At 45.0% G+C, this 25,841-nt stretch overlaps 1 protein-coding gene and 1 pseudogene across 2 annotated transcripts in view; one reads left to right on the forward strand and one right to left on the reverse strand.

Annotated features, from left to right (window-relative positions):
* The window catches only part of CHLSN (cholesin), a 129,742-nt gene extending 105,894 nt beyond the window's left edge, over positions 1 to 23,848 (reverse strand). The window contains exons 1-2 of one of the 2 annotated variants that reach the window (XM_075995231.1): positions 23,811 to 23,848; positions 9,270 to 9,399 (exon numbers count right to left, since the gene is read on the reverse strand). In XM_075995231.1, coding sequence (XP_075851346.1) covers positions 9,270 to 9,399; positions 23,811 to 23,833 — 153 coding nt within the window. In that variant the 5' untranslated portion in view covers positions 23,834 to 23,848. Of the gene's footprint in view, positions 1 to 9,269; positions 9,400 to 20,000; positions 20,090 to 23,810 lie in introns of those variants that run through there. The other variant, XM_075995232.1, reaches the window with a different exon arrangement.
* On the forward strand, positions 21,363 to 22,960 carry LOC105868376 (26S proteasome regulatory subunit 4 pseudogene; annotated as a pseudogene).
* Positions 23,849 to 25,841: the final 1,993 nt, after the last annotated feature.

The raw sequence follows: 25,841 nt of genomic DNA on the forward strand, positions 1-25,841 counted from the left end.
AAAGAAAGAAAGAAAGAAAGAAAGAAAGAAAGAAAGAAAGAAAGACAGAAAGAAAGAAAGAAAATAAATTTAGAAAAAAAAAAGGATAGAATAGTCAATAAATGATCCTGGGATACTATCTTTCTTTCAGAAAAAAAAAAAGTTAGGAAAAAAACCAAACAGACACCATAAACGAAAAAAGACTTGACAATTTACCTGCATAGGTATTCAAACCTCCTGCGGAAAACACTACTATCAAAGTCAAAAGACAAGAAACAAATTGAGAGAACACATGTGAAGTATATATGCCAAAAAATCTTTTTTTAAGAGTCAAGGTCTTACTCTGTCACCCAGGCTGGCATACAGTGGCATGATCACAGCTCACTGCAGCCTCAAACCCCTGGGCTCCAGCGATCCTCCCACCTCAGTCTCCTGAGTAGAGGGGACTCAGGCTCATGCTACCACACTCAGCTAATTTTTTTTTATAGAGATAGGGTCTTGCTATGTTGCCCAGGCTGGTCTCAAACTTCTGGACTCACGCAATCTTCCCAGCCCACCCTCCAGAGTCTCTAAGAATCTTTTTTTTTTTTCAAGACAATCAATTCAATAGAAAAACAGACAAAATAAATCATGAGGAAATTCAGGGGAGAAAGACAAATGCTTAGTAAATAACTGAAAAATGTCTCAGTCTCACTAACAATCAGGAAAATACAAATTAAAACAGATTCTACTGTTCACCCACAAGATTAGCAAAAATAATGATGGATCACATCCAACCCTGCTTGTAATGGGAGGAAATGAACATGTAAATTGGGAGGCTTTAGATACTATGTATCAACTCTCCAGCCTGCCATTCCTTCTTAAGTGTGTATCCAAGAGAAACAGCCACACATTTATACAAATTAACACACATGCACACTGCAGCATGTTTTCATGGGTAAATCCTGGAAACAGGATAAACGACAGTTAACAGGGCAGCTAACAGGGCAGCTAACTGAACCGTGTTACCGCTGTACACTGAAACATCACCTAAGAGTTGCAGAGTAAGGGAGGTGCATACACACTGACTTGGTAACATCTCCAGGACTTATTAAGCCAAAATGGCATGTTAACAAAAAATACAAACTATAAAAGAAGAATTGATAAATTAGACTTGATCAGAATTAAAAATTGCTCTTCAAAAGCCACTGTTGAGAAAAATGAAAATTCTAGCTACAGACTGGGAGAAAATATATCTGCTAAACAAAAATCTGATAAAGGCCTTGTAACCAAAATATATAACAAACTCTCAAAACTCAATAAGAAAACAGCCCAATAAAAATGGGCAAGAGAACTGAACAGACACTTCACCAAAGATAATACATGCATGGTCAAAATCATATAAGATGTTCATCACCAGCTACCACCAGTCAAATGCTATTATAATAGTTAAAACCCAAATGACGAACGACACATTTTCTAAAAGTGCAGTTTACCATATGCCAATTAAAGCTGTTTTTTAACACCATACACACAGTAAGACACAACTATATAGCCGGGCATGGTGGCTCATGACTGAATCCTAGCACTCTGGGAGGCCGAGGCAGGCGGATCATTTGAGCTCAGGAGTTTGAGACCACCCTGAGCAAGAGCAAGACCCCATCTCTACTAAAAAAAAAAAAAAAAGAAAGAAAGAAATTAGCTGGACAACTAAATATATATATAAATAAAATTAGCCAGGCATGGTGGCACATGCCTATAGTCCCAGCTACTCGGGAGGCTGAGCCAGGAGGATCACTTAAGCCCAGGAGTTTGAGGTTGATATGAGCTAGGCTGACGCCACGGCACTCTAGCACAGGCAACAGAGTCAGACTCTGTCTCAAAAAAAAAAAAAAAAAAAAAGAGACACAGCTATACCCCCAAGAGTAGCCAAAATTGAAAATACTGACAATACCAAGTGCTTACAATGGGACAGCCACTTTAGAAAGCAGCTTAAAAAAAATTAAACATACCACATCTGTTCAGAAAGCATCCACCCATGTAATATGAAAAATGGGACCTCACACAGTTCTCCCAGCATCTCTTAACCTGTACATGTTCAACATCCTCAGGTGTTCTGCTTGTTGCAGACCTCCCAGAACATGGGTCACTTTCAACAGATTCTCGACCACCTTTGAAGTGTTTGTGCCACACTTTTATTTGTGCTGCACTCATTGCATCACCCCCAAAACCCTTCTGAGTCATCCTAATAACTTCCACAGAGGTATGTTCAAGCTTAACGCAAAATCTGATGCAGATTTGTTCCTCTACCCATTCACTTTGAATGTGACAGCCACATGGTACACACACACACTCAGCGCCCCACTGACTAGTACAATGAAGTCCTCATTGTTCACGCATGCGCATTCCAATCCACTCGCCTTGGCTTCCAGGTCACATCGATGTCCCACAAACTGTTCTCGTTACATTAACAATGGCTGGATAGTTTCCAGACAGATCGCCATCTGATCTGGCAATCCCAGTCCTAGGAATTTACCCAGAAGAAATGAAAGCAAAGAAAGACTTATACACAAATGTTCATAGCATATTCATAATAGCCCTACACTGGAAACAACTCAACGTCCAAAAACTGATAAATGGATGAACAAATTTGTGATAATTCTATGCAATGGAATATTACTCAGTCACAAAAATGGAAGAACACAGGAGGCAACACAGTTAGCTGACAAATGGGAGGGGGGACCCTGACCTCGACCAGCTTGCACAGGCCTCGGGGGAGTCATGGAAGTTCCCTGGGTCTCAGTTCTCCCGCATGTGGGATGACTAATCCATCTCTAAATCCCTGGGAGAGTCTATCAGTTGACAACCCAGTATTCAGCAATTGCAAAATAGAAAATAAAGACAATGCAGGGAGCAGGGTAGAATTCTAAGAAAAATAATTCAGGCTCCCAGAGAGCTGTCTGTGAAGACTGGCAGCCATTCCTCACCAAGAGTTTAATGACAAAAATCCCTCTGCCAGAGCAGTAACATTTTTTGGTGCAAAATACCATTGGTATGAAGTATTTTGGCTCTGAGCAAATTTTCAAGGCCATAAAGTTCACAACTTTATTTGATGGTTTTATAAAGCTGTAGGCTTAACGCCCATGTAATTCACATTTGATTTTTAAGATTATGAAAAGAGAAATAAAGAGCCACCACGCAGCATGGGCCAATCTGAGCAGCTTTGCTTCCTTTCTATCTAACAACACCCCACAGCCCTGCATAATGAAGCTGGACTCCTTCAGCCTGGCTGTCCCACTGGCAGGTTTCAGCAAAGCCCATTAAAACACAGGGGACAGCCCAAGTGCCCATCAATCCAAGAATGGATTAATAAAATGTGGTATATGTATACCATGGAGTACTATTCAGCTCTAAGAAACAACAGTGATATAGCACATCTTATATTTTCCTGGTTAGAGCTGGAACCCATACTACTAAGTGAAGTATCCCAAGAATGGAAAAACAAGCACCAGATATATTCTCCAGCAAACTAGTATTAACTGAGTAGCACCTAAGTGGACACATAGGTACTACAGTAATAGGGTAGTGGGCAGGTGGGAGGGGGGAGGGGGGTGGGCATATATATACATAAGGAGTGAGATGTGCACCATCTGGGGGATGGTCATGCTGGAAATTCAGACTTGGGGGGGGCATTTATTGAAACCTTAAAATCTGTACCCCCATAATATGCTGAAAAAAAAAAAAAAAAAAAACCACAGGGGACAAGAAAGGCTGTCCTCAGGAACTTAGAAACCAATCAGCCTAGTGATGACACACGTATTCTGAGGAAAAGTGGCCGTTACTCTTCCGAGTGTTACTTGTCACAGTGCACTCCAGAGTGCAACTCCTAACGTGGGACAATGTGGTCCACAGTGTTCTCCATCAGCACTGCCAGCACTGACAGTGAGAGCAGATGCCAACAGCACCGGAGATACTCCTTACATGGTGCTGCACCAGGCAGACACTGCACACGGCTGAACCACCTGCTGGCTCTGAGAGCAACTCTCAGCCTGCTGCACAAAGGGGTGAGGACCCCGCTCTCTGCTAGTGTGCTCCACAAGGTAACCTGAGTCTCTGCTCTATTACAAGCTGGCCAGGTAACTGAGCAAGTGACCCGACTGCTCCGATCACCTTGTCTGCAAACAAGCACAGCACCCAGGCCTCAGCCTCTTGGCACCTTGGGGGCTGCTGAGATGCTTTTGTAAACGGGAAAGTGCTTCGCAAACATAAGGGATTCTTATTAACAGGGGTAAGTGAGAAGAGTTCTGCCAACAGCAGTCCACTGAGAGAGCCCACCTTCCCCCCAGCTCACCCCACACCCATTCCCAGGCAGCCAAGTGGCACCTACAACAGAGAGGCGGCCAGTTCATCAGAGGTGCCCTCCAAACCCCTGCTAACACCGACAGGCTCTGAGAATAACAGTCACACATACGCCACCTTCCCTCCACGTGGCTCAGGGTCTCAGATACACAGAGAAATGCTAAGTTTCCTTCTCAGTGAGATCAGAGGAGAGAGGGGGTAAGACAGGAGACACCAAACCAGCGAGCACAACCTGCTTCCCCCAAGCCATCCAGACAGGTGAGGAGCAGGCCTGGTGTCAGCCTGCTGCCCTCAGGCCCCTCTGACACACTGGCTCCTCAAATGTAGCCCTCACGACCCTCTGAGATGGGAAGCCAGCCCTGAGAAGGTTAAAATAACTTGAAGACAGGCCGGGCGCGGTGGCTCACGCCTGTAATCCTAGCACTTTGGGAGGCCGAGGCGGGCGGATTGCTCAAGGTCAGGAGTTCGAAACCAGCCTGAGCGAGACCCCGTCTCTACCAAAAATAGAAATAAATTAATTGACCAACTAAAAATATATATACAAAAAATTAGCCGGGCATGGTGGCGCATGCCTGTAGTCCCAGCTACTCGGGAGGCTGAGGCAGTAGGATCGCTGAGCCCCGGAGATTGAGGTTGCTGTGAGCCAGGCTGACGCCACGGCACTCACTCTAGCCTGGGCAACAAAGTGAGACTCTGTCTCAAAAAAAAAAAATAAATAAAAAAAATAACTTGAAGACAGAAAGAGCTCTTAATAAGCCCAGCTTCAGCAGAGAGGGTCTAACTTTGAAACAGGAAGCAGACAGGGCAAACCTCAAGACCCCTGGGAATAGGGCATCATCACAGAGGAGGAAAGGCCTGCAAACTCCAAACCTCCAGCACCAGGAGTCTCTTACCCAGCAGAATTGAGGGAGAGAACAGCAGGTGCAGGTCCTTTCTAAGACCTGCAGCCAAACAGACCCTGTCACCCAGACCCTGGAAAGGCACTTAGGAGCAACACTCCCTCCTGTCTGGGGCCATCACGAACCTCCCAGTCCTCCAGCACTTCAGGCCTGCAAGGGCCTGTGGGATGCTGAGCTGAGCAAACAAAGCATGGAGAAGTGAACCTGAGGTCCTGACTGCACGGAGCCAGGGAGCAGACACACTCCACACACTCCAGAGCAGCATCGGGCAAACCTGGAACAGGAAGAGGAGCACATCCAGCCCCAGCTTCCTGCACCAAACCCACAGGCCTGAGCAGGAGCTCAAGCTCTACAGAAACCGCTCCCCAAGGGGCGATAAAGTTTCTATCACTTGGGGACACTTCGACTACCCTGGCGCGAGCACAGAGTGCTTGTGCTGTGGGAAGTGGCTGCGCAGGGCCCAGGGCGCGGCCATGACCCGCAGGCTCCCCAGATGGACATTTCTGGGAAGACAACACAGTGGCCCAAGTAGGGACAGAGGCTTCTCCATTCTCCACTGTGGATTCCAGAGGTTCACCCAGGAACCACTGCAGGCCAGGGAGGGAGGGCAGTGCAGTACTTTTCCACAAGCTCCTCCGGGTATGAGGAATGCTGCTCCCTAGGCCTCAGTGACCCACCCTTCTTGAGTACTTAGGTTCAGCTTTCAATATTTTTCCTTTAAAAACATGCCTGACACCTCTTTTTAATAATTTCCCATGAGAACCAGAAAGTGAGTGAAGAAAAAATTTCATTAGCAGAGACCAGAATGTGTTCTTAAGGAAGAACGGGATACTGGATCCCGGAAATGACAGGAGGGGGCTTCAGGACATAGGCCCCAGAGTCACAGCACAAGTCACAAAGGCCAGTCTGAAAATCCTCCCAGGAGCCTGGCTGGAAACTAGTCCCCTGGTCATGTGCACTTTCCAGAAAATCCAACAGAAAGCCAACTCCCTTCAGAAGGAATGTGGCTACCGGCCCCTGCTGGCCAGCTGGGCTGCACTGGAGCGCATTCCCTGCCAGGCTGACCCCTGGCCCTCTTCCCACAGCAACCTCCTCCGAAAGCCAGCAGTCATTTCCAGTCCTGTTTCCTACTGCTCAGCCGGGGGGCCTGCAACTAACTCTCAACACATGCCTGGCCAGAAAACTAAAAAATTTAGAAAACTAAAAATTTTTTTTTTTTTTTGAGACAGAGTCTCACTTTGTTGCCCAGGCTAGAGTGAGTGCCGTGGCATCAGCCTAGCTCACAGCAACCTCAAACTCCTAGGCTCAAGCAATTCTCCTGCCTCAGCCTCCCGAGTAGCTGGGACTACAGGCATGTGCCACCATGCCCGGCTAATTTTTTCTATATATGTATTAGTTGGCCAATTAGTTTCTTTCTATTTATAGTAGAGACGGGGTCTCGCTCTTGCTCAGGCTGGTTTTGAACTCCTGACCTCGAGCAATCTGCCCGCCTCAGCCTCCCAGAGTGCTAGGATTATAGGCATGAGCTACCGCGCCCGGCCTCACATGTGAATTTATCAGTAACTGTATGTTACAAACCAAACCAATATCTAGACATCAAAAGACACACTAGAAGGAAACATACCCCAAACGCTTTCTTCTTTCCTCTTTTTTTCCAAAATTTCTTTCAATCAACATGCATTTTAATGAAAAATCACATATTTTTAAAAATTACTTGAACATAAATAAAATGGATATACATCACTACCTAACTTAGGCGGGAACCTTTCCCCATGTTTACAATAACCTGACACTGTTTGGTGGGTCCTGCGGTGACCAGTAGCCTACGAGCAGAGTCAGGCAAGACAGCTCGTTAAGAAAGGAAAGCTAGAACTTTTACAACAAAATTAAAAACGTCCAAAGTGACAGTGTGGAGTTCATTTTAAAGAAACTAGAGGAGCCTAGAAAAAGTAAGGAAGTGTCAATAGAAATGGCCTGAAAGCCATGTGACACTGAGCTCTGCAAGGTCAGGGTGGGCTGGACCATGGAACAAGAGCTCAAAGAGTCTCAGGAAACCAGTTTCCATCTGGAACCTGGAGACCACACAGAACTCATACGACTAGGGCTCAAACTATGGAGAACGGAGAGCAAGCGGCAGCTGGCCTGGGGAAACAGATATCCAACAGCTTGCTAAGAGCTGGAACTCAGAGCAAGACTCAGGTAAGATGCTGGACTGTCCCCTGGGCACAGGTGGCAGGTGCTCCAAGCTCAAGCAGCCTCCAGACCTCGGCCTTCGGACTTTGGCCAAAGAGAGTTCAGGACAAGTTGAGGGTCTAGGGTGCTGTCTGGCTACTCACTGTTCACATCCTTGCCTGACCCCTGCACCCTACAGCTCCCACGCTGCTACCAGCTAGATGTGCACATTCTCTCACTCAGTCCCCTCAAGCTCAGAGCTGCCCTGTTGGCTGGAATCTGAGGATCTGCACCAGCAATCATCAGCCTGGGCACACGCCTTGAGGGACAGGGGGCTCTACAGGGCCCCCAAAGCACGTGTGGTCTCAGCGACCCCACGCCCAGAGCCCTGGCCGCAGCAAGTACTCTCTTACTGAAAACCATTCCGAAGAAATGGGAAAACCCAGGAAATGGGAAACCATTCCGAAGAAATGGGAAAACCCGGGAAAACCCAGAGTGGGTTGTCCCGCCAGGCCCCTCTGCACAATGGCCCCTTTCCCATTTCATCAAGAAAGGGCCCCAGCCACCCTATATCTTACCACTGCCCACCATCCCAGGGCATAAAAACCTGGACACTCTGGTGTCATGCTGTAAAAATGAACAAAGGCAACGAGCTGGCAGCAAATTCTTGTACAAGTCAGGTGGTTTCCAGTCCTTTCATTCAAAAAACTGAAGGACCTCATGAAGTTGTCATTTAATAGTAGATCTTTAAAATAAATTTTGATAGTATGTGCCAAAAATCACATAATGGTCTTAGAGTTCATGAAAATAAGCAATACTACTACAACAAAACTTCCATTCCCACTTGGTTAGTTGTGTGAATAAGACTATTCAGCACTTATATCTAGAATGAGAACAGGAACAAACCAATATTAAATTCTGTCTCATTCAAGAAATAAGTAACATTAATCCACAGATGCACCAACTAATTGCAAAAACATGAAAAGCCCTGCCATTATGCAATATAATGCCATATGATAATGCCATTATCATTATGTGTTATACACCTAATCAGATTTTACTTAATGTTGAAGTTTGTCAAAATCTGTAATCTATTATGCTGTTTTGGTCAACTGGATACTAGTAATTGTAAAGACAGTTCAATATAGAAGAAAAATTTTAAATCTCAGAACTGAGTAGGTAACAAATTTTTTTATTTTTTAAATTTAAATGTATATACTTCTTTTGTGGCAAATAAGTATTATACAGTGAACAATAAAATACTTCCAAGAATAAAAATATATAATTTCAGAAAGAGATTGTTCATGTATTTTTTTAAGTGAATGATGGTGGTTATTCAAATCACAATGTTATTCATAATTCACCGCATACAGTTTCAGAAGTGATGCTAATTAAGTAATTTTCAAACTCCCAATATTTGTATTAAGCTAGACATGAACATTTCTAAATGTGAGTTTCCAGGCTGTGCTACTGCATTTGTCAATGTGAGGAGTGATCTCCCTTCCACCTACAAAGCTGCTATACCACCTGGCCCTTCCCAAGAGCACCCCCAGAGGCCCAGCCCAAGGCCCCTCACCACCCTGAGCGCCTCCATCAGAAGTCCCTCATAAAACACAGCACCCAAAACAGCAGTCTGGAGATTTGGTGGTTGATGAAAGGCAGTAATGCTGATCCAACCTAAAACGTACTAAAATTCTTATTTGTCTCACAGTGTCTTTTAGAAGGCGCTGATCGCGTCCACGTGTAACATGTTCATCCTCTGCTCCATCCAGAGAGAGACCGGCAGCAGGAGCACTCCACTCTCCCTCAGGGCTAGGTGGTTACTGAGCAGACCCAAGAGGGAGGAGGAGAGCGTTGTGTGGGTACCCGCAGCAACCTTACCTGGAGGTGTGTTTCCTTGTGGTCTATTGTGGCCTCAGGTGCCAGCAGTGTCTCTTCTACTGACACTTTCTTCAACTTTTTCTTCTTTTTCTCTATCATTTCAGAAACTTTTCTCTTCTGTTTTGTCATCCTGCAACAGAGAAACCAAATTGCTAAAGACCTAGAAAATAAAAGCTCTTAGGCCTGTAGCGTTTTTAAACAAAGCGGGGGAGAGCATTTTCCCATTATATAATAAAAGAAATACAAAGGTACTTCAGAAAATAGGCAAAATAAACAAAAGTTAAAAGAAAGTCAAACCCCCTAGTTTTATCACCTAAGGATAACCAACTTAACATTTTGATGTTATTTCCTTTCTTTTTTCTCAGTGTTTTTATCTATCATAGCTGCAATTATACATAGGTTATATATTCTGTATTTCTAACTTAACATGAACACAAAGCTTTTAAGATTAACAGAGATGCCATTTTCAGTGACAAAAATCTTAATTTTTCAAAGGTGAAGTCTGTCTATTCCTATTCCTGTCTGTTCCCTAATTATTGAACATTCCAAATTATTTTTATTTTTCTACCAGTACAGACTAACTCAGACTCCCCCATCAAGTGGGGAAGCCATGGCACTACAGAGGCACCCAGGGGTGGAGGACCACAGTGAGCCCAGGATGCCTCATCTGAGCATGCAAAGACCTGAGATACCTCGAGTGAGGATTTTCTTCCCAGTGTCCAGAGCTCCAAGCACAAATCAGAAAAGAGGCCAGGTGCAGTGGTTCACACCTGTCATCCTAGCACTCTGGGAGGCTAAGGAGGGAGGATCACTTGAGGTCAGGAGTTCAAGACCAGCCTCAGGAAGAGCGAGACCCCGTCTCTGCTAAAAACAGAAAGAAATTAGCCAGGTGTGGTGGCACACACCTGTAGTCCCAGCTACTTGGGAGGCTGAGGCAAGAGAACCATCTGAGCCCAGGAGTTTGAGGTTGCTGTGAGCTAGCTAATGCCATGGCACTTTACTCAGGGCAACAGAGTACAGACTCTGTATCAAATAAAAAAATCAGAAAAGAAACTCATGAATTGTAAAAACAATTTCCTTTGTAGGACTGTGCCATGAGGGAACCAAGAGGAATGGCAGAGGCTGCCAGGACCTGGATGCACATGAGACAGGAAGAGAGAGAGAGAGCCCTGGACCTGGTGGAGAGATGCTGGCTAGAGCCCTGGGACCTCTGGGGAGGGACCTGGGGGATGGGGCGGGGTGATCAGGCTGCTTCTAGGATGGAGAAGCGGGAACTGACCAGCCTGCTGCCGCAGGGAGGGACAGAAAGTGCAGGAAGAAGCCCCTCACCCCCACCCCAGCCCTACAGCACCCCTCCCCACTCCCCCTACCCCTATACTGCCCCTCACCCCCTACCCTCTTGCCCCTCACCCCACCCCCACACTGCCCCTCCCCCACTCCCATCCCACCTCACCCCTACACCACCTCCTCTCCACCCCCTCACACCTACCCCACCCTACACCACCTTCTCACACCTACCCCTACACCTGCCACCTCAACCCCCACTCCTTCCTATACCTCCTCCCTTACCCCCATCCTCCAACCCCCCACCAGATTCCAGTCTCCCCTGCTGCCCTCACTGGGTGGAACCTAGAAAGGAGCTGAAAACAGAAAACTATTTTGCAGTGTCCCAGAAGCTACGATGTGGGCCTCACGCACAGAGTATGAAAGGTGCTTCTGTCGCTGAGAGACATGCTTTGACAACCAGCACGTACAGACATACACTGCTGCTCCTTACACTTGTCTTCAGTAGAAACGACTCACACATCAAAAAGGATCAAATCAGCAAATCAGGGCACACCAATAAGGTGAAATCCCACACAGAGTGGAAAAGACAGAATACTTCGTAGTCTTATCCAATTTTGTTTCTAAGAAAATAATACTGAAAATAACAATAACAGACAAAGCATACACATACATATATACATATGTACACATATATGTGAAATTGTCTGAGGGATATAAACAAAAGTTGTAACTTCATTTTTGTATCTAGGAGGTGGGATTACAAGGAACTTTCTATATTTTTTACAGCTTTGTTTTATTTCGCTTTTTTCCCAAGGTTGAACACTTTTAAAAAATGAAGATTTTTCTTTAATAACAGTCCTTTAAAATTCTATTTACAAGGCCTACTAATATCAACTTTTATTCTGACAAATCACGAATAACTTCCTTTTATTTATCCTGAGCTCACCCCAGTGGCTTCATGTCCCATAATCCCGATTTTTTAATAGTCATGTGTCACTTAACAACAGGGATATGCCCTGAGAAATTCATTGTTAGGAACTGTGTCGTGCAAATAGCAGAGTGAACTTACACAAACCTAGATGGCAAAGCCCACTAGATACCTAGGCAGTGCTATACAGCACGGCTATTGCCCCTATGCTCCAAACCAGTGCGGCATGTTACTGTGCTGAACACTGCAGGAAACTGCAACATTATGGTAAGTATTTTTGTATTTAAATAAACCTAAACTTAGAATAAGCACAGTAAAAATACCATATTATAATCTGAGGGGAGCACCATCACACATGCAGTCCATCACTGAGTGAAATGTCATGACGCAGCAAACCCTTACATCTAATGATATACAGATATATATTTTGCATACCTTAGCGATGCTGTTCAAGACTGTGTGTGTATGGGGTGGGCACACAGACCCAATGATACCACAATGGCATCCCTTCCCCTGATACCAGAATGCATTTTGGACTCTATCAACTGATGTTCAAAATTACAACTCATTCCTTCAACAAATATTTACTAATAGCCAGCTCTGCACCAGGCACTGCGTGATTGCCAAACACACAGCAAAAAGCGTGGCAAACAAGAGCCTTGACCTCCTGGAGCTCCCCCTCCAGAGGGAAAGACAGGCTACTCATACGAGTAAACGAGTCTCACTTTTATACAGAGATAAGTGCTACCAAGAAAATAAGCAGGATAAAGTGAGCCCAGCGTGGCAGGAGATTCAGAGACACAAGAGCATGTCAGGAGGCCTCTATGAGGACCAGAGCACGGCCATAGAAGATTGTGTGAGCCAGGGAGGGGAGTGTGATGCGCAGCAGGTACAGAGGCCCTGAGCCCATGACATGCCAAGTGGCCAGGGACAGAGGAAGCCCCCAAAGATATGCCAAGGCCACAAGTGTCCTGAGCAGAGCCTCCTGCCACTCACCCAGGTATCCCTCTCCTGCAAGAACAGACTTACTAATACATAAGCCTCCCTCTTTCCACAGGGGCAAACGGGGAAATTACATCTCCAGGCATGGTGGGTGGCATTATGTACAAGCACGCCTGACACCCGCAATCCTGCTCCCAACATGCTGCCCAGAAGCTGCCACTCACTGTTCACCCTGTTGCCACCTCCAGGCTGCATTCCACAGGCCAGGAGCAGTTCCAGGCTGAACCAGACAGCCACACACATGCCCACCTGGAGCTCACGTTCTCAAGAAGAAAGACAGACGTAATTGCTACACAAAAACAAGGAAAGCAGGAAAGGGTTAAAGGAAAGCAGCGATTTCAAAATGGATAATCATAATGGAAAGGGCCCAGGGGCAATGAGTACACCTGGTACCCAAATTTGGGTCTAAATACCATTATCTGTGAGAAAGAGCCAGGGGAGTACAAGGTGAACCTAGGGTTCCAGTCGAGGGCAGAAACCAAGGAAACAAACAGCAGTGAGCCTGTGGCAAAGGACAGAGCCAGCACCAAGGGCTCCCTCTGTTCCATTTGGGGCTATCATTGATTATAGCACACTGAAAGAATATTACTATTACAGAATCAGGAAATTCCAAGCTCCATATTCTTTAATTAAGCCTTATTGTTAAAAAGTATATGAAGCCAGAGGCTACAAATTTCAATTAGCAGCGTAATAAGAAATCTTAAAAGAATGAGAGACTGTTCACACAGGGGCTTTGAAAAGACAAAGGACTGCACCAGCCAATTACCTTGTGAGAGAAATAAGAAAAGTTCAGCAAATATTTACATACCAGTTACTATAAAAGCTAAATCTATATTCATTCTGTATGTTATCATTAAAAAACTTAATCACTGAGTCTATTTGCTAATAAAAGGGGAAAAGACTTTTCTATATTATAGAAATGTTTTTTTTAATATTTCTAAGAGACAGTGACTCATAGCTTTGAGACAGTGAATGTTTACTATAGAAAATGACATTTACTTTCATTTATGGTCAACTGATTTTCAACAAGGATGCCACGACAACTCACTGGGAAAGAATAATCTTTCAACAAATGGTACTGGGACAACTGGCTATCCCCATGCCAAAGAATGAATATGAAGCCCTATCTCATACCATACACAAAAATTAATTCAAAATAGATCAAAATACTAAATGTAAGGGCTAAAACTATAAAATCCCTAGAAGTGAATCTTCATGACCTTGGATTAGGCAATGGTCTCTTAGATATGACACCAAAAAAGTAAGCAGCAAAAGAAAAAAATAGATAAATTGGATTACATCAAAATTTAAAACTTTTGTACTACAAATGATATTAGCAAGAAAGTAAAAAGATAACCCACTGTATTGGATAAAATAGCTGCAAATCATTTATCTGACAAGAGATGTGTACCCAAAAGACATAAAGACCTCTTATAACTCAATAATAAAAGATAAAAAAAAATTTTTTTAAATCATCAAAGGATTCAGATAGACACTGCTCCAAAAAAGAAAAATACAAAAATGGCCAATAAGCACATAAAAAGATGCTCAAGGCAAGGCACAGTGGCTCACGCCTGTAATCCCAGAACTCTGGGAGGCCGAGGCGAGAGGACTACTTGAGGTCAGGAGTGAGTTAGAGACCAACCTGAGAAAAAGTGAGACCCATCTCTACCAAAAATAGAAAAATTAGCCAGGCATGGTGGAGCGTGCCTGTAGTCCCAGCTGCTTAGGAGACTGAGACAGGAGGATCCCTTCAGCCCAGGAGTTTGAGGTTACAGTGAGCCATGATAACACCAATATATTCCAGCCTGGGCAACAGAGCAAGACACTCTCCCAAAAAAAAAAAAAAGATGCTCAACTTCATTAGTCATTCAGGCAATGCAAATCAAAGGAGATACCAGTTCACACTCAGTAGGATGGCTAGAATAAAAAAGACAATAACAAATATTGGTGAGGATATGAAGAAATTGGAACCCTCATTCATTGCTAACAGACTATAAACGGTGCAGCCATTTTGGAAAACATTCTGGCAGTTTCTCAAAAAGTTACACATACAGTTACCATGTGACCCAGCAATTCCACTCCTAGGTATACAGTCAAGAGAAACGAACACAGCCACATAAAAATTTGTATACTAATGTTCACAGCAGTATTATCCACAATATTCAAAAGGCAGAAACAAGCTAAAAGCCCATTAATGGATGAACAGATAAAATGTGGCGTATTCATACAGTAGAATATTATTTAGCCACAAAAACAAATGAAATACTGATACCTGCTATAACATGGATAAACTTTGAAAACATTATGCTCAGTGAAAGAAGTCAGTCACAAAAAACCACATATTGTATAATCCCATTTATATGAAATGTTCAGGATAAGTTACAGACACAGAAAGAAGATTAGTGGTTATTTTGGGATAGGGCAGGGGGAAGGAAGAATGAGTGACTGCTAATGAGTACAGGGTTTCTTTTGGGAAAAGGAAAAAACTGTAAAATTAGACTGTGGTAATGGCTATACAACCCCTAAATACACTTTTAAAAAAACCACAAACTGTAATTTCTCTCACAAATTGACCACAAATTTAAAACTATAATACCCAAGTGCTGTTTTAAAAATAAATAAATAAAATAAATGGAGGGAAATACATTTGCTAAAGTGTGAGTTATAGAGAACCATATTTGTGCCATCAAAGCTCTGCGTCTTGTCTAACAGCCAAGGATGAACTTGACTCTGCAGTACCAGCAGCACACAGATAGCTTGACATCACTGTGTTAGAAAGCATCAAGACATCTTATCAATGTTATTTTTTCCTTACAGGCCTTTCTGCAAAAAAAGCTAGTGACACTCAGATTAACTTCTATCAAACAATGCCAGCTGAAGTTCCTTGCTGTATGAGGTGACTACAAGAGGAGCTGGAGGGAGCAGGGATGTTAAGAACACTATCCTTGTAATCACCACTAAAATCAGTACATACTGAGAACTTACCATTAGCCAGGCCCTATGCTCAGTGCTTTACATACATTAGCCATTTGCTTTCTGTGACCAATGAGATAAGCACACACATGAGGAAACTGAGGCACACCCATTGGAGTAGGACATCAACAGATTAAGCCCAAAATTGTTAAATAAAAAAATCTCACTATAAGCATATTATTTAGAAATATAGAAGTAAATCTAATCAAAACAGCTAGAAGATTAAACTGGGCTTGGCTCTAAGGAGCATGACAGGGGGTGGGGAGAAGTAACTGCTGTTTTTAAGTCTTCTAGTACCATTTGAGTGTTTTAACTATATACACACACATAACTGATTTTTTTTTTTTTTTTTGAGATAGGGTCTTACTCTGTTGCCCAGGCTGGAGTGCAGGACTCTATCATAGCTCTCTGCAGCCTCCAACTCCTGGGCTCAAGTGATCCTCCTGTCCAAGTAGCTGGAACTACAGGTATGCACCACCACACCCAGCTAATTTTTTTATTTTTTGTAGAGATGGGGTCTTAATATGTTGCCCAGGCTGGTCTCGAACTCCTGGCCTCAAGCAATCCTCCTACTTCAGCCTCCTAAAGCTCTTAGATAGTTTGGTAGGTTTTAAAATGTCATTTTTTTACATACATTTTTAAAAATTATATTATCCACTATTGGCCAGACAATGATGAAAAGGACACTATCACGCCCTGCTAATGGGAGAATAAATTGGTATAGCCTTTCTTAAGGTAATTTTATAATATTTATCAAGTCCTTTGGTCTAGTAATTCCACGTCTAGGAATTTATCCTAATGAAATAATCATGGGCAGAGGTTTATATACAAGGATGATAATGGCAACACTATCTGTAATACTAAAAAACTAAAAACACCATAATTGTCCACAAATACCAGGCTGGGTAAATGAATGACTCCTTTGTACAAAGGAATACTCCTACATGTAACCATCAACAACTGTGTCAGAGAACATTCAGTCATATAAGTAACATGAAAAGAGGGTATAAATCTATGCATACACAACATGATTCTCATCTTGTAAGAAAAATTATATACAAATATGCACAAAGGAGAAAACTAGAAGGAAATACATGAAAATATTAACATTGTAGAGTGTAGGTTTATAAGAATGTTTTTTTCTTATACTTTTCTGCAATTTCTACAATTAAAGAAGAAAAAATTTATATTAAAATACCAGCTCAAAAATGTTCAATGAAGCAAACAGTGCCACCAGCAGAAAGCTGATAGGTCAGACAAGCAGGAGGAAGACAGCTAGGGAGGCAGCTGGGCTCTGTCATCAGTGAGGACAAGACCGCATAAACAGGCTAAAGTGGCAGGTCTCTAGGGCTGAAAAGAAACCCCACAGAACCTTAAAAAATAAATCACCCTAAAGGGGAAAATCGAAATCTCTTTTTAAACCTGAAAATACCACCCACAGCTGCAGCTGTGGCTCTCACCCAGCACATCTAAGTGACCTCTGCTGTGGTCCGGCAGGTTTGAGAGAGGGGCACCTCCCAACTCACTGGGCAAAGCCACCTTGAAAGTGAGTCTGGGCCCTCACAATCCACAAACTCTAAGAGATCAGTGGAAGAGTCCAGGAGCTGGCCATAGATCCTGCATCAGGACTGCGGCTTGGCCCGTCTATGTCAACCCATGGTGAGCCCAGTTCTGACTTACCCACTTAGAGGAGTAGCCTCCCTGGCCTCTGCCACTCTGCTCATTGACTCTACCCATTCCCTCCCTGCCTTCCATGGCCATACCAAAGCCTGTCATTGCAGTGACTCCAAGGCCACCGCCGTTTCAATGCCAAGCATTCCACTCACCAAGCCTACTTCCTGTCATTCCAGTCCTTTCCAGCCACCCCTCTGGGCACCCCGGAGTCCAGTAATCTTTTAACTCCACTAAGACCTGCACCTGTTGATCCTCTTTTAATGTCCCTCATCCCTCTCTGCTCTGACACCCACAATTTAATTTCCAAAGATTAGCATTGTCGTCACTCCCTCACACATAGACTCGCAGCTCCCTTGTACCTCTGTCCCTTCGTGGTGCCTGCACCTACCTGCCTATTGTCTGCTCCACACTGGGAATGTCACATGGCTGGGGAACCCACAAGACTAGGCTGACTGTCTCAGTTTAAGTTCAAAACTACTAACCTCAGGAGATCTTAGCACTGCCTGGCAGTTCCACCACACTTCCCTACCCCTTTACCTCTCCTAATCCCCCAAATCTCCAAAATCTTCTCCCGATTCTGTGCTCTCAGTGGATGGCCTTAGTTCCTGATCACTGACAACACAGAAGAGATCAGAGGGACTTCCACAAGCTCCAATATCTGCCCATCAACCAGCACGTCCATGCTCCTATCAAGGCTAATCCTTCCACTAAGCAAGAGGTCTCCTCCCCTCCCACCCACACCTACTCAAGGGCATCACTCTAAGCAATTTCCTCCTCTCCTGTGTCATCAGCTCTTCCCTCTACTGAATCAATTATGATCTTCCACATCTTAACAACTCTCTCGATCCTACATGCCCTTCAACAGTTTCACAGCTCTGTTCTGCAGCAAAATCCTCAGGAGTTGTCCAACTGCACTGTCTCCAACTCCTCTTCCCCACCTATCTGTGCACCCTCCCCCATCAGCCTTCTGCCCCAACCACCCTACCACAATGACACCCAGGTGGCTCAATCCCATTGCCAATCCTCAGTACACAACTTATTTGACCTGACAGCAGCATTTGACAGTTGACCCCTCCTTCCCTCTTGATATGCGTTTTTCACTTGGTGCCCAGCAAAGAGGGCATGCCTATCCCTACATCACTCTGACCTTGAACACTTGAGGATCCTAGGCTTAGTGCTCAGCTTCCTCATTCCCTTGGTGATCTCATTGGATCATGTGGTTCCAAATGCCAACTAGATGCTGATGACTTCTAGCTTTTTCTATTTAGAGGTCTCTTCTTAACCCTCTCCCTGAACTATACTGTCAACTCAAATATATAGATAGATAGACATATATGTACACACACATATATTATCTCACCTACAGACATATCATCTCAAACTAAACATGTCATAATCAAAACTCCTGAGCATCCTCCACAAACCTGATCTTCCCAGTGTCTCTCCTCTCAATAATTAGCCATGTGATGAAATTCAAATTTTAGCTCAAGCTTAAAACCCTGGTGCCATGCACAACTCCTCTCTTTTTCACAGTTTTCCGACCCACAGCTAAATCTGTTGGCTCTATCTTTGAAATACATCCACAATTTGACTACCTTTTACTGCCTCTACCATTAGTATCCTGATCCAAGCCACCACCTCCCACTTAGCTCATTCATAGCCTCTGACTGATCTCTCACAGAATTCTGCCTCTGCCCCTCCAGTTGATTTCCAACACAGCATCCAGAATGACTTTTAAAATACCTAAATCAGCCAGGTGCAGTGGCTGATTAATCCTAGCACTTTGGGAGGCCAAGGCAGGAGGATCACTGGAGGCCAGGAATTCAAAACCAGCCTGGGCAACACAGCAATACCCATCTCTGCAAAAAAACAAAAAGTTATCCCAGTGCCGTGGCATGAGCCTGTAGCCCCAGCTACTTTGGGGGACTGAGGCAGAAGGATCACTTGAGCCCAGGAGTTCAAGGTTACAGTGAGCTATGAAAACATCACTGCACTCTAGCTTGGGGAACAGAGCGAGACTCTGCCTCTAAAAACATAAACAAATAAACAAAATAAAATAAAATTCCTAAGTCAGACTATGTCTCACTTCTGCCCAAAAACCTCCCAAGTTTCCCCTTCCACTTGGAGAACAAGTCAAAGTCCCTGCAGGCCTTTTTAGTCTCTGAGACCTCACCTCCTCTTTCTTTCTCCCCTACTCACTTGCCCCCCACACACACACTGGACTCCCTGCTGGCTGTCTCCTCTACCAGGAAATGTACTTCCAGTGTCTCCCTCCTGCACCTGCTACCCATTCTGATCCTTCTCTGTGATGCCTACCACCACCTAACGTGTGGACCTTACCCACCTGTCTCTCCTCTCTGGAATGCGGGCTCACTTGTCTCTACTCTGTTCACAGCTGTCGCCCAGCGCCTAGAACAGTGCCGACATACAGCAGAAACCCAATGAACGTTTTGTAAATGAATGAAAGATGGAAAGAAACGCAAAGCGTGCTTATGATAGAAAGTGAGAGTTGAAATGGATGTCAGGGCAGCTAAGGCTTAATGAATTGCCACTCGCCTCCACAAAGGAAGACACTGAGGCCAGCGCCACGGCGAGAGCCGATGGCCCTGAGGCATAGAACCCAGCGGTGTCCTCAGCTCCACCTCGCTGGGCCCGCCGAGGACAGACGTGGATGTCGGGCCCCAGGCCAGGCCACCGCCTTACAGCTCCGCGGACCCCATGGGCGCCCCCGGTCCCAACGCGCGAGGCCCCTGCGCACTCATGTGGAGCGGCCGGAGTTCCGCGGACACTCGCGAATGCCCGCCCAGGACTCGGGATCTCCGCAGCACACTGATAGCCATCCGGCTGAGGCACCACGCACCTACCTGAGTCCACCTGAGCCCACAGCGCAAGCAAGCTACACCGCCAACGCCGGCTTCCGGCAGAGCCCTGCGACCGGGCCACGCGCCAGTCCCGCCCCCGGGCGCGCTGTGCCTCCCATTGGTCAAGACCTGCATCCGTCTTCCTGTGGCCCAATGGCAAGCGGTAGTCTCACGGGGGCGGGGCCCGGCCCAGACGCGGAATAATGACGCCATCTCTGGGGGCCGCTGGTTGCTAGGAGAGCCGCTGGTTGCCAAGGCAGCTTCCCTCCCTGGTTACCTCCAGGCGAGCTGGTTCTGGCCGCTAGCTCCAAGGTCCACGCCCAGAGGTGTGGGAGCCACAGCTCCGACCTGTGCCCGCGTGGCTGCCTGGCGAGCTCGGGGTGGGTGTCCCAGCGAGGGTCCAAGACGGCCGGGCTCGGAGCACTCACAGGGGTTCTAAGGGATGGTCTCAAACCTAATGCTGAGTTTTTAAAAATCAGGGTATATGGCCGGGCGCGGTGGCTCACGCCTGTAATCCTAGCACTCTGGGAGGCCGAGGTGGGCGGATTGCTCGAGGTCAGGAGTTCAAAACCAGCCTGAGCAAGAGCGAGACCCCGTCTCTACTATAAATAGAAAGAAATTAATTGGCCAACTTATATATATAGAAAAAAAAAAAAACTAGCCAGGCATGGTGGCACATGCCTGTAGTCCCAGCTACTTGGGAGGCTGAGCCAGGAGGATCGCTTGAGCCCAGGAGTTTGAGGTTGCTGTGAGCTAGGCTGACGCCACGGCACTCACTGTAGCCTGGGCAACAAAGCGAGACTCTGTCTCAAAAAAAAAAAAAAAGAAAGAAATCAGGGTGCAAAGAGGGTGGGTGCTGAGAAAAGGAAAGAACCGTTATCCGAGGAATGCAAGTCCTTTCGTTGTCAGGCCCCAGGAGATTAAAATGAGATATAGCGTCCTACTTCGCGCTTTGAGCTGTGTATTCATCTCTTGAAACTTCTTGCTGTTGCCACAAGTAGCCATAAATTGACCTGATAATGCCACACCAGTCACTAAAACCACACCCTGAGGCTTACCAATGTATAGCCAATCATTAATCAATGTTATTTCTGGAAGCCAATGAGAATTCTTGACAAATGACTTTGTATCAACCCATTCCTTGTCCTCCATTTTTGCCTTTTAAAAGGCCAAAATGGCTCAGGTAGGTAATCCCTGCACTTTGGGAGGCGGTGGTGGGAGGATCAGTTGAGCCCAGGAGTTCCAGGCTGCAGTGAACGATGATGACATCACTGCACCCAGCCTGGGGGCAGAGTAAGACCCTATCTCTAAAAAAAACCATAATCTGAGCTCAAGCGACCGAAGCAAGATGGTGATAACAGCTTTTCAGATTGAGAAGAAAGACCTGCCTGAGAGCCCCCATGCTTTATAGGGTCAAAGTCAGAGTGGTGGCCATGGTCCTGGAGGCGGCAAGAAGGATGACAAGGTAAGACAAGAAAAAGAAATATGAACCTCCTGTCCCAACTAGAGTGGGGAAAAAGTAGAAGAAAACAAAAGGACCAGATGCTGCCAGTAAACTGCCACTGGTGACACCTCACACTCAGTGCCGGTTAAAATTATTAAAGTTGGAGAGAATTAAAGACTATCTTCTCATGGAGGAAGAATTCATTAGAAATCAGGAACAAATGAAACCATTAGAAGAAAAGCAAGAGGAGGAAAGATCAAAAGTGGATGATCTGAGGGGGACCCCAATGTCAGTAGGAACCTTGGAAGAGATCATCGATGACAATCATGCCATCGTGTCTACATCTGTGGGCTCAGAACACTATGTCAGCATTCTTTCATTTGTAGATAAGGACCTGCTGGAACCAGGCTGCTCGGTCCTGCTCAACCACAAGGTGCATGCTGTGATAGGGGTGCTGATGGATGACACAGATCCCCTGGTCACAGTGATGAAGGTAGAAAAGGCCCCCCAGGAGACCTATGCTGATATTGGGGGATTGGACAACCAAATCCAGGAAATTAAGGAATCTGTGGAGCTTCCTCTCACCCATCCTGAATATTATGAAGAGATGGGTATAAAGCCCCCTAAGGGAGTCATTCTCTATGGTCCACCTGGCACAGGTAAAACCTTGTTAGCCAAAGCAGTAGCAAACCAGACCTCAGCCACTTTCTTGAGAGTGGTTGGCTCTGAACTCATTCAGAAGTACCTAGGTGATGGGCCCAAACTTGTATGGGAATTGTTTCGAGTGGCTGAAGAACATGCATCTTCCATCATATTTATTGATGAAATTGATGCCATTGGGACAAAAAGATATGACTCAAATTCTGGTGGTGAGAGAGAAATTCAGCGAACAATGTTGGAACTGTTGAACCAGTTGGATGGATTTGATTCAAGAGGAGATATTAAAGTTATTATGGCCACAAACCGAATAGAAACTTTGGATCCAGCACTTATCAGACCAGGCCACATCGACAGAAAGATCGAATTCCCCCTGTCCGATGAAAAGACTAAGAAGCGCACGCATCTTTCAGATTCACACAAGCAGGATGACCCTGGCTGATGAAGTAACTCTGGATGACTTGATCATGGCTAAAGATGATCTTTCTGGTGCTGACATTAAGGCAATCTGTACAGAAGCTGGTCTGATGGCCTTAAGAGAACGTAGAATGAAAGTAACAAATGAAGACTTCAAAAAGTCTAAAGAAAATGTTCTGTATAAAAAACAAGAAGGCACCCCCGAGGGGCTCTATCTCTAGTGAACCAGAGTTGCCATCAGGAAAATGGGAGTTTTCCTGACCTGAGAGGGATGAGGTTGGGGAAATTGCCCAGAGGGATCCATGTTCTAGTTGATTGTTACTAGCAAACATCCTGTGTGTCTTGGAGTATGATGTGTAAAAGCTGTCCCTTGGGCAGCCTTCGTCTGCTGGTCACTGTGTAGCACTGTGCTTCCCAATAAAGCAGGCTCTTTCACAAAAAAAAAAAAAAACACCAAAAAACAAACAAAAAAAACCCATAATCCACTTGTAACTGCTGCTAATTGGAATGTATTTTCTAGGCAACTTGAATCTATGCTTCTGGGTTGCAATCCTCAAGCGCTTATATCACATACACACACACACACTCGTGTCAATTTTCCTCAGCTGCTTCCTTTTAGATCGACAATGCTAAAAAATAAAAAGGATAGCTACACTGTTAAGTGTCATTTGTGTGCAATTTTAAAATATCAACAATAGTAGACATTGTGTATATGAATGTATACAAATGTAGTAGTGACATAGCCATAAGAACTATACAGTACATTCAGATTAGTGGTTACCCTCAAGGTAGGAGGTGCAGGCTGGAGGTGGGGCTTCCCTCTACTGCCTATGTGAGTGAGACCCTGTCTCTACTAAAAATAGAAAAAATTAGCCGCATATAGTGGCATGAGCCTGTAATCCCAGCTACTTGGGAGGCTGAGGTAGGAGTTTGAGTTAGGCTGATGCCATGGCATTCTAGCCCTGGGCTACAGAATGAGACTCTGTCTCAAAAAAATTTTTTTAAATCTGAAGCAAAGCTGCTAAAATTAACCATCTGTTTAATCTGGGTAGTAGATACATAGGGTACATCAATTTTCAGTTCCTAGAAATATTTAATAATCTATACACTTTTGCAGTAGGAGAAAAGGGCAATCGCTGTATCATCTGACTCATGAGGAGAGGAACAGTGACATGAGGAAGAAGCTCCACAGGAATGTGGAGTTGAGGGGGGACTGTTTGTATTTAGTTTCACTCTTCACAGATAATTAACTTGTTTCTAAATTTTTGCTATTTTAAATAATTTGTAATAAACACCTTGTCTCCTTGTGCACACACATGAGAGAATCACTGGGTCGCAGGTTCTAGCACGTCAACTTCAGTGGGAGATTCTTCTTTCAGGCTGCTCCCTCCAGCCTCCTGTCACCACCACACTACTCCACTGTAAAACAGTTTTCATCCACACATAAGCCAAAAAAATATTCAGAAGAAAAATGTACATATTTTTATATGTTTAGTTTTGCTTATTTTTTTAGCTCTGGGATAGGGATAGCTCATTCTCATCAGCCTCCCATTGAGAACTAACAAAGCTGGTCAAAATATAACCTTTACCAGCCTAACCATGAGTGAGATCCCATGTCTACAAAAAATGGAAAAATTAGCTGGGCATGGTGGTACACACCTGTAGTCCCAGCTACTTGGGAGGCTGAGGCAGGAGGATCATTCCAGCCCAGGAGTTTGAGGCTGCAGTGAGCAATGATGATGCCACTGCACTCTAGCCTGGGTGACAGAGCAAGACCCTGTCTCAAAAAATATATATATGTATAACTATAAAACCTTTTAAAAATCTGTTTTATGGCATCAAAGTGCTAATTTAATAGTAAAATATTATGGAGCCAAAAAAAACAGAAGAAAAAGGAAACCCAGAGAGGTAAGCCCAACATTTGGGGCCATTTTTCACTCAGGGGTCAGTTAATTCTCAAAGAGACAGCTGAAAGTGTGAGAACCTAAACAGAGATTTTGTGTTTTTTGGGTTGGGGGACCACAGTCCAGGGCTGCTAAGGGGAGGGGTTCTTGTAAATGCCCCATTTTAGGCTGCGACCCTGGAAGGCTACTCTGGAGTGAATGTGAACTGGAAGTAGACCAGCCCTTGCAGGGACTTCATGAAACCCACCTGAATTTCACCTTAGTTTCTGAAATTTCATTCAAATGATTCAGGATTTATTGCTGGTGCCAAACTAGCCAGCTGAGAGAAGAAAAGATATATTCTTTCTAGAAGAGGATAATATCCTAGGGTCAAAATCCTAAATGTTCATACATTATGTCCAGCACTCCATAGAAAATAGAGAAAATGCTACAGAAAAATCAAGAAAAACAACATGCCATTTTTGTCGAACAATGGATTGCTGACACACCCACCTAACATTACAACTTCATGGATCTGAAAATGCCCGAGATGGGCAGCTCCACTCAAAACTCAAAAGCACACCTCCAAGTTTCCCAGTAAGTGCTTGGTGGCCATATTAAATATGATATATACTGCCTCCAAACTCCAAATCTTGCCATGCAAAAGAAAGAGAACTCTTTCCTATAGGTAGAAGATTGTCTTTGTTTTCTATTTCTGTATAAAGAATTAACCCCAAATTTAGCAGCCTGAAAGAACAAGTATTTATTATCTCAGTCTCTGGGGTCAGGAATGTGGGTGTGGCATGGCTCTGCGCCCCGGCCTCAAGGTTCATCACAGCTGTAGTTGAGGTGTCTACCAGGGCTGCACTTTCCTCAGAAGGCCTGTCTGGGACAATCCCCTCCCAAGCCCACTCGCATGTATTCAGAAGGATTTCGTCCTCGGAGGTCACTGTTCTGAGGGCCCCAGGTCCTCGCTGGCTGCCGACCAAAGGCCTCCCTGAGCTCCTTGGCACGTGGGCCTCTCCATGGAGCAGCTCGCAGCCTGGCAGCAGCTTCCCTTAGAAAGAGTGAGCAGCAGAGGACACACACAAGTCGGAAGCCGCAGCCTCTGCAGCCTAATCTCAGAAGTGGCCTCCATCACTCTGCCATGTGCTTGCTATCCATTAGAAGTGAGTCTCAGCTGGACACTGTGGCTTGTGTGTAATCCTAGCACTTTGGAAGCTTGAGGTGGGAGGATCGCTTGAGGCCAGGAATTTGAGACCAGCCTGGGCAACATAGCGAGACCCTGTCTCTAATTTTAAAAAAAGAGTGAGTCCTAAGGTCAGCTGGTCAGCTCATACTCCAGAGGAGAGGGTTCCAGAAGAGCATGAGCACCAGGAGATGGGTGTCACTGGGGTCATCTGAGAGGCTGCTGCCTCCAAGGTAAAAAGTGCACTAACAGTC

Source organism: Microcebus murinus, chromosome 19 (assembly GCF_040939455.1).
Source record: "Microcebus murinus isolate Inina chromosome 19, M.murinus_Inina_mat1.0, whole genome shotgun sequence".
Lineage (NCBI taxonomy): Eukaryota > Metazoa > Chordata > Mammalia > Primates > Cheirogaleidae > Microcebus > Microcebus murinus.